The 9,732-nt window shown below is 34.3% G+C and overlaps 1 protein-coding gene across 3 annotated transcripts; it reads right to left on the reverse strand.

The window, feature by feature from the left end:
- Positions 1-6,824: 6,824 nt before the first annotated feature.
- On the reverse strand, positions 6,825-9,593 carry LOC109857649 (rRNA/tRNA 2'-O-methyltransferase fibrillarin-like protein 1). Of its 3 annotated transcripts, none has more exons than XR_002250537.1 (5): positions 8,849-9,592; positions 8,599-8,775; positions 8,420-8,472; positions 8,091-8,336; positions 6,825-7,587 (listed from the first exon to the last, which is right to left on the reverse strand). XR_002250537.1 is itself a non-coding variant. In XM_020434214.1 (5 exons), the coding sequence occupies exons 1-5, from the start codon at positions 9,473-9,475 to the stop codon at positions 7,414-7,416; spliced, it is 816 nt and encodes a 271-aa protein (XP_020289803.1). In that variant the 5' UTR covers positions 9,476-9,591; the 3' UTR covers positions 6,825-7,413. The 3 variants fall into 3 exon arrangements, 1 of the variants encoding a protein (XP_020289803.1); XM_020434214.1 differs by lacking the exon at positions 8,420-8,472 and having other exon boundaries at positions 8,849-9,042; positions 9,451-9,591; XR_002250535.1 differs by having other exon boundaries at positions 8,420-8,775; positions 8,849-9,593.
- Between the last annotated feature and the right edge of the window lie 139 nt (positions 9,594-9,732).

Consider the following 9,732-nt stretch of genomic DNA (forward strand, 5'->3'; position numbering starts at 1 on the left):
TAAAAGTTACATGTTCGATTTTACCAACTAGATTTTCCGCTTTCTTTCGCTGCCGTAAGATTTTATACCGCACAAACTCGTCTAATAAAAACTACTTTTATTTTTGAAATATCGATGCTTTTGCAACGCATTGACAGAATTATAAAAAAAAACAAAAAACCATGGAATTGAACTTCCACTTTTACTTTCCGCGAAACACCAGTCAATAATTCCGAAATAAGATTCGATTCTTATCTCATTTTGTTGTTTCACAAAAAAATCGGGAAGGGCATCTGAAGATGTGAGAATGTCTAGCAGTATATTATAAATCGAAAAAATAAAGTGCGTGCAAATTCGACGAATAATGACTATATCCATTATCCTAACAACGGTTGTTAGTAAAAATACTTCTGCCATAGTGCAGAAGTCAAGGCCCCCATACGGGGTCTTTTTCATTTGAAGTGGGCACTGTTTGGTGTTGTGATAAGAGGCAAGGTGGTGGAGCGACAAAACGAGAAAAAAAAAACAACAAAAACCATAGGCGCAAGTGTCACATGAGACTGCGAAAAGTGAAATGATCGTGTGCGTGTGTGCATGTGGATTTCTTTCCAGCGATCCTGCACTTAATGTGTATTTCTCAACTGTAAAACGCTAGCTATGTCTACAAGGAATTGATGTAAATAGTAGGTTTCGATAGATAGCAAAAGTATCGTGGCCGAGGGAGCCTTGCACCCATGACGCATGAGACAATTATTTCGCGATTGTTTATCGGTTGATAATCTGTCACCTGACTGCACGCTGATATATATATATATATATGTATGATTATTATATATATACACACACACACATATATATATGAGAGAAGGTGGAAATATAGAAATAGTTTTAATTTTAACAAAACCTGAAGTTTGAAATTTAAATATTAAATGAATAATTTTTAATAATGTTAGCATATCTGAGAACATATAGTTATTAATTATTAAGACCGAATATTTGGCAGTTTTGACACATGAGTTTGTCAACATATGTTAAAATGAAAGTCAGAGAAATGAAATAGTAATATGAATCAGGCAAATAAATTAAAGAAAAAACCTATTTTGTAGTATTGTAAGTCTTTCATTATTCTAACGTTTTTCAACTACTTTTCATAAAAAGTAAATAAATTAATAAATTAAAAATAAAAACAACAATTATTGATTATATATATACAATTCTTGTCTATATCCACCTTCAGTCTATATATATATATATATATATATATATATATATATTTATATATAAACAACACAAGTAAACAGCTTGGTGTGCAAGATGGAAAAACAATTTTATAAATTAAGTTTCCGTAAGAATATAACGATATATATTATGTAACAAGACAGGATCATACACATTACACTTTGCGTAACAAAAACTTGTGCCAAAATAAAATGCAGCAATGACATTACCAGTTTTATGTACAATCGACATGACAATTCATCCGCGAATTTTCTCGATAAATTTCTCGTGAGGTACTCGGCTTCATGGATGCATCGACGTGGATGAAAAAGACCCTAAGCAGACAATCCTCCGTTAGTTAGATCCGTTAAATGCGAGTTGAGTCATTGAACGCGGGTGTGAATGCTTTATGGAAAGTATTAATTTATAAGGTGCAACTATGTAGAGGGTCCTGATTGTGTTAGAATTTTGTCATAACGATGTGTTTTCGTCTAGATAGAGAAAAATGTAAAAACCTTCGTCATATGATCGGGTGAATAGTGAATATGAGCGTGGATGTATTCCGAGATTTGTGCTCTATATAACTTTATAAAAAATTAAAATTAATATAATCTCATGGAATTTTCAAACTTCGCGAAATATAATCGCGGAATCTTTCTTTTTCATTACGAGAGTATTTATTTAAAAAAACAAAATTAATCTCGTTATTTCCGTTCGAATTCCCGAATTCACGCTGATATTCACATCTCGCTCGTTTCTGTGTTGCTCTTATATTGGTAACGATTATACTATATCTCTTCTTCCTAAATGATCTCCTATGCAATCGGTGCTGTAACAAGAGTTTCAGTTATACGAGCATTGATTGAGATTCACGCGGAAAGGTGTTTCGTGAAATAAAAGCTATATAAAGCAAGGGACATGCTTTCTCACGAGAAATCAACATTAATACGTACATACTATTACTCGTTTGTGTCGAACAATCAAACGAAAAATCAAATATCGCGTCACACATCACAAGCAAGTCAATATCTCTCCTCTTAATTATGCTATATCTTCACGTTAAAACATTACGAGACTGGATCAGAAAGAGAGAGAGAGAGAAAGAAAGAGAGAGAGAATGAATCGTGAAGAAGATCCACACTTCCCTCGATCGTACTGATACGATTGTCCTCGCACGAGCGCGAGTAAGACGCTCAACAATAATCACTGTGCCAAATTGTAATCAAACTTCACTCAATCAAAACTCTTGAGGCAGCGAGAACCGGATTAAAGCGGCGCAAAACATTTAAAATGTTGATCAAATTGCGAGAATCAAAAAATCTGCTCTGCTCACAAACCCGGCGATCGGAATGGTAAAAAAAAAAAAGAAATTTATCTTATTCTCCGTAAAAAATGGAAAATGTCCCTCCTCCCTCCTTCCATCGCGCTTACTCCGAAAATAATTTCTTTAGATCTTTCCGCGCTTTCAACTATCCCGTACAGCAATCGCGCAACACGACAAAATTCTGAATCGAATATGCGACAAGAACAAAGATAACTCAGTTACCGACCTTTTTTTTAATTTTAATATTTCTTAAGCGAGAAGGAAAGAGAGAGAGAGAGAGAGAGAGAGAAAGAGAGGTATCTCGCGCGGCCCGTAGCAGCGAACGTGTATATGCAATAAAATATATATAAAAAAATCACGGATTTTATATGCGTCGTATATACTCGTGTTATGCGGAGATAAAAAAAAAACTTATCTCCCTGATCCTTCACTCTTCTAGTATTGATTAATATAATCGAGTAACTGCGTGCGAAAAAAACTAAATACTCATCGTGGCTATCCTCGAGAGTCGTTCTCGTGATGATCTGTTGAAATCATTCTTGACAATCAAACCGACGACGTTCGAGGAATTAATCCCTTGGCGAGATGTGTCGCGAGTTTGTTACGACTTATCCTTCGCAACTCTTTCACACAATCCTATAATAAAAAGAAACAAAAAAAAAACAAAAAAAAAATGCGTTTGCGTGCTGCAATGTATTCGCGTTACTTGTAATCCCACGAATATACCTGAATATGAAAGATATTGTTTATTAACAATAAAACGTGGTTAAAAGTGCTATTCTTGTTAATGAACAAAATTGAATCAACCGCATTCGATAATAGACTCTCAAGGTGGCCCCCCTTCGAAGAAGGAAGCGCGAGGTCGAACTTTCTTCCGCGCACTTTCATGTGTTAATTACTGCTAATCAATAATAATGAGTGTATCGAACTGAAGAGGTGCAAGAGTCACGGCTAGAGCTCCGAATAAAGAAATGGAGATGATCAAGAGAAGAATAATGTCCCGCTCGTGAGCGTGTCCGCAATATTCTGTTTCAAAGATAAAGTTGGCGCCAGCTACACACATAGGACGATACCTGAAGAGATGTTTATATCTTTTAAATCGCATCCGACTTTAATGAATATTTTTCTGAAGAGATACGCGAATTTTCTCTTTCTGCTTTTAAATATCACTCTTTTCTCCACCCCCTTCCCTCCCCTCGCCCCTCTCTCTCTCTTTCTCTCTTCCGCTGCAAGATGTACATATAATATAAATGTATATACTATAATTGTCAAAGGTGTTCGCGCGCATATTTTTGTGTATGTCAAGAGCGTCTCTCGCAACATGTACAGATCGATCGGTGTATCGTTGTCCTCGGTGTCGTTTACTTTTATAATCCCGACTTCGCTCGACGTGCGTGTATGTACATACAAATGTAAAGGTAAAACCTTTTCCTCCTTTCTTCCTTCTATATTGGCTATATACGCACTACGAAATACGTCCTATAGAGAGAGGAGAGCTTTCTTCTTAGATATCATTGTATTTATATTACACTTGTTTCTCTTTCGACGTGGCTCTTTTTACGCTCGTCGTTCTCTCTTCGAAAAAAGGAGAAAAAAAACGACGCGAGTGGAAAATGCTGAAAGAAAGGGGGGAAATGCTAAAGAAAAAAATCGCGCTGCGCGAATACGTGCGTGAGCGAGAGAAAACGAGAGATTGGATAGAGCGAACACGCGAAGAAAAAAAAATTAGAAAAGGGCGAGATGTGCGGACGTTTGACATATCATAACGACATGATTCTTCTCGACAACCACATAGCAATATTTCTCCGCTCAATATAGTGAAAAANNANAAAAAAAAAAAAAAAAAAAAAAAAAAAAAAANNAAAAAANNAAAAAACATGCAAAACAATCTTTTGGAGCGTTTTAAATAGGGAGTTTTAGGAACTTTGTACATCCCCTCTCATCTCGTTAGGAGCTATAGACGAGTTTAGATATGCTTAGCTTGTTGTTCGCGACTAGAAGGAAAGTCGGGACGTGAGCGAAGCCTTTCTCGTTATTTATTATCGCAAACAAGCGAAAAAAATAACTTTCGGAAAACCTCGAGCAAACGCGGAAAATCTCGCTGCGCTCGCGATCAGGACAGAGATAATCGTCGACGTGTGTTGTGCAAAACTTGACAATCTGCGACTTCGATGAGACAGCAATCTGTGCGATCTATATGAAAAATCTTTTTAGTGTCATTTGACAATGTGTTTTTTTTTTGAGGATATAATTATTATTACGGTTTTTCTTTTAGAGTTGTCTTTTAACGATTATAAAAATCATTATAAAAATCATAATCAAAGAAAAATCAAAAACCAAGAATAGTAAGAAACTATATATTTTTTATTGATTTTGCATAAAAACAAGTTCTTTAATACATTGCAATTTCTTAAATCAAATTGTTAAAAAAAATATATATATATACTCACATTATTTAGTTTAAGAAATGTATAACATGCTATATGTAAAAGAACTGAAAATTTTCCGTAAAAAAGAAACTATTTTTTAGTGTCAAACTATTTTTTAAATGTTTAAGGTTTTGGATGAGAAATGTGATAAGTTACAAGATACAAAAGCGACCCTGAGTTCAATCCTATACGTCACCAAATAAGAAAAATCCAGAAAACATTATAGTGGTAATTAAAAAAACAAAAGAAAAAATTCGGTCGCGAATATTCTAGCATTTCTGAATATTTCTCGTTTTGTACACACATTTGTGACATTTTCTCCTTCAAAAAAATAGTGTTAAGAACGTGAGAAAAGAAAGAGATAGAGAAATCGTCTATATTATCTGTTTTTGTAACGTAACAATCAAAGTAGAGCACAGAATATACGTATAGAAAATACGCGAATGATGCGTCAAATATGTGTATTATCGAGTTCAACGAATGAGTCAGGCAAATAAAAACAAAAACAAAAAAAAACAGCGGAGAAGTAAACAGAAAATCAATTTAAACGAAAGGCAGACGATACGAACGGCAAGGCGAGACGCCTGCCAGAACACAGGATAACGAGACATGTTCGCTAGATACAAGGATACTACAGTACAAGATAGACAAACTGTAAGATATCGACTAGGTTCCGAATTTCCCTTTAAACTAAACAGTACTGCAAAGAGGTAAAATGTAAATGTGTGAAAGATGTCTTTTTTCACCCCGTCCTTCTTCCTGTTCCCGTACCATTTCGCGCCTCCGCGCCATCCTTTTTCTCCCTCTGTACGACGAGTGTAAAAATATCATGTAATTAACACACTGATAAATATATATATATATAGAAATATATACACATAGGCGCGTATACGCGCACAAGCGTGCGCGCTTGTCGTATACGCGCGTTATGTGTCAAATGATTGATTGTGAGTCATTTAAAAAATAATTGTTATATGTATTTTCTATATATTATGATAAACTAATACGACGATATATATATATATATATATATATTGAAATAACATTACTATTAAGTATTAAGTGTAGTTAATTTTAGAGAATAGGCGGAGATATTATATATCTGCGCGCAAAAGAGAGAGCTCGACGTCTCGGTGAAAAGTTGGATCGTTCCCCGATGCAACATTTTCTACAACACACTCCGCACACACTAAGAAAACAAAAGAGAGTTTCTCACACGTGCGCGAGGTACGAAATAAAAAAAAACTACATAACAACGCGAGACACTCGAGACGGCACCGTATCTCTTCTCTGACTTGTTTTTCTCAAAATATAATATACAAACGCTATACGGAGAAATATAATACAAATATTGTAAAAAAAAAAAAAAAAACAAAAACAAAGTGGGAATATAGAAAACAATGTGACGCAAATCACGCCTCTATCGGCGTCGTCTCGGGTGTTCGCCTGGAAGATTGACACACTCGAAGGAAGAAGAAAAACTATTCATATACTGAGTGAAGAAACCACAATGCAAAATTTGCAACAAAAAACAAAATGTATTTTCTCACTCCCACTGCGCGAGGTGTATGTTCATCGCTACATCTTATTTGGAACGAAAAAAACTAAATATTATATTATTATATAAAAAATTACTGTATAATTGTAACGAAAATTGTTTTTCAAACGATATGGTATTTTTATTGTAGATATTATTATATAACAAATAAAATCATGATTCATTGTATTTAACTGTGTGTTTATTTCATTAGTTCGCGTGACAAGTGCGTAACAATCTATAAAATACAATTATCGCTTCACATTTTTTAACAAAATTCTTGATTATAAAATATCTCTTACAAAAAAATATATATATATATATTAATCTATCGTCTTAAATTTATAAGTTACAAAATAGTTGGAATATAAAAAGTGCGATATGTACAATAGAATTCGTGTTATATATGTATATAAAAAAATATAAAAATATGTCTGTATATTATTCGTTGTAACATTCATAATGTATAAAATCTATTTTATATGAGCTAATGTGAGAATTTGGAATAGAACTTGAAAGATATGAAATTTGGAAGATATGAAAATATATGTATAGAATTTTATATCGGTATATACGCGTACAGACATTCAGAAACATGTACCTTAAAATTACACACAAAATTATAAAATAAAAAGTTTTTAGCAAGTTATAAATATCACAGTAATCTCAACTTTAGAATCACAGTGTTTTTTGTTATTGATATCTTGTTGCACATTTTACCTAGCTGATCATCAGAATTGAAAATGAAAATAAATATGTGAATAAGATTATACAACAGACCAGCAAAACAAGATATTCGAACATGATATGTTGACTAGAACAATGTTTTGATTTTTGCTTAGCAAGATCTTTCCTTTGATACCACCATTCCTTTATTATCAAAATGTTGACTAGAATAATGTTTTGATTTTTGTATTGCTTGAGTCTTAGAGTCTCATACGTATTTCAAGATTAAAATTAACGTCGAAAACGCCAACAATAATATAGTTATTTTTCTCATCCAGTTTCTTGTACTCTTCAATCCTCAGTTTCTCATTCTCCAAGTTACGTCTTGCTGTTCTCCACGCGTCGTTATATCTGTCGGACGGATCCATGCTCATCTAAAATCAATAAACAATTCCCACAGATTTTCACTTTTGTACACATCGTACAACATTGTGTGTGCGGATCATATACACATATACAGGGTGTTTCAGAACTATGGGATCAAACTTCTAGGGGTTATTCAGTGCAACAGTAGAAAACATTTGAGTATAGGGACCCATGTCCGGAAAAGTGTCACTACCGCACTACGGCCCTAAGACGCGTTAAAATTTAGAAAGACGATGAATTGCCTAAATAGGATTTAATGCATTTAATTTTTGCCTTTTGACATTTTGAACAATTGTTGTGATGATATCATGTACAAAAGGCAAACATTAAATGCATTAAATCCTATTTAGGCAATTCATCGTCTTTCTAAATTTTAACGCGTCTTAGGGCCGTAGTGCGGTAGTGACACTTTTCCGGACATGGGTCCCTATACTCAAATGTTTTCTACTGTTGCACTGAATAACCCCTAGAAGTTTGATCCCATAGTTCTGAAACACCCTGTATATCTTACTTTAATAAATATCACAAAATGACCCCCATTTTTAAGATAGTTGTGCGCATTTTTTGCAACAATTTCAGTGTAATCCGGTCGTGCTATATCAGAGACAATGACATCTACCATTCCTATAAGCATTCGGTACTTGTAAGGATGCCACGCTTCCTCAAGTATAGGAACAATATTACTCCTTTTTTGAGCAACTTCGACCAACTGTTTCATATGTTTCTGGACAGATTCTACTGCATAAACAATTCCATCCTGTGTACATAAAACAGTTGAGATATTGAATTTTACTCCTAAATATAATATATACTTGTTTAGTATTAATAATATATACATACGTATGGACTTTGTACGCAAGTTTTCCTTTCAAAGTAAAATCAAATCTTACTCACTATAGAAAAAACAAGCGTATAATTGTTCTAGCACCACTTCGACACCAAATTGGCAATAGTAAATCAATTTGGCTCTAATGTGTGCACAAGTTAAAATTCTTTTATGTTTCTGGTGGTTTACTTACCAGACCAACTATATCTGCAACATGAGACACAGCAGTGCCCGATTCTGCACCCAAGTATAATACTTTACTTTTGGGCATTATATAAATATTGTTAATGTCTTTACGAATAGCAGCAGCTAATTTAAATTTAAATGGATCCCAAATTCTGTACTCAATTCTTTCCCGTTTGTATTTATCCTATTTTAAGAGTGCACGTGCAATATGAGAAACAGAGAGCAAAATCATCAAAATCTCATAAGGCAGTAATTACCAGAAAATAGATTCTTTTTTCTCCTTCATACGCAGCTATTCTAGGTACCACACTCTTGGTTATTAATGTTTCTTGGTTGTCTTGAACGAGGACAAATACTCCTTTATATTTTTTAGACGGATACACCCATTTACGTTTTCTTTGTCTGCTCCTGTTTGTTTCTCTATATGAACCTTCAGAATCTAATTCAGAACCTAAGAATTTATATTTGAAAAGAAAGTATCAAAACAAGTAACTAAATCGATATGGCCTAATAATAACAATGTTTATTGTATCTTCAACATGCTTTCAGCCTTTCATGTCTAAGCAACAGTATCATGAATATTTAAAGTAAACTAAGATACAGATCACGGTCGAAAATTTTATTCTCGCCGCGTGACATAAACATATATCTCTTATCGCTACAAATCCCATCGAAATAGTCATAAATTTAAATAAGAAAAGAAAAGTGGTATCGAGAATTCAAGCCACGTGTTGAATTTCACAATATATTTCTCGTCAAGGTTACCACCTATTCCCGTTTAGATCGCGAACAGTAAAAAAACGTTATTAAACAATGAGTGTAAATTACGATAAAGATAAATAATGCGCATTTGCGTTACTTGTATCTCTTCGGGATTCTGACATGTCGAAAAACTTCGGCTCTAAATCAGTTTCACCTCCAAAAGCACACACACACGCTACATTAACGCTTCAAACGCCGAAAAGGAGGAGAAGATAACTGATACTGGGAATTATATATCTCTTGTACACAACGCGTCACTGAATCGCGGAATAGGCGCGGGGATCGGGGGGCAAGCGGGGCGGTTGCTCGTAGCGCCAACGAGCGCCGTGCGAACTAACTAGTAGCAGTCGGTTGTCCACAACTACGTCGTGTCGATAAT

The sequence above is a fragment of the Pseudomyrmex gracilis genome, unplaced genomic scaffold (genome assembly GCF_002006095.1).
Source record: "Pseudomyrmex gracilis isolate BER0280 unplaced genomic scaffold, ASM200609v1 scaffold_0, whole genome shotgun sequence".
Taxonomy (NCBI): Eukaryota; Metazoa; Arthropoda; class Insecta; order Hymenoptera; family Formicidae; genus Pseudomyrmex; species Pseudomyrmex gracilis.

What these genes read in the sequence shown, in the direction of transcription:
- LOC109857649 (XM_020434214.1), bottom strand. Translation starts at nt 9,475, where the DNA reads ATGTCAGAATCCCGAAGAGATACAA. An exon ending in TTGCAGATATAGTTGGTCTG is followed by an intron (nt 8,337 to 8,598) that starts GTAAGTAAACCA and finishes TTATGTACACAG; the next exon opens with GATGGAATTGTTTATGCAGT. An exon ending in ATTTTGTGATATTTATTAAA is followed by an intron (nt 7,588 to 8,090) that starts GTAAGATATACA and finishes TATTGATTTTAG; the next exon opens with ATGAGCATGGATCCGTCCGA.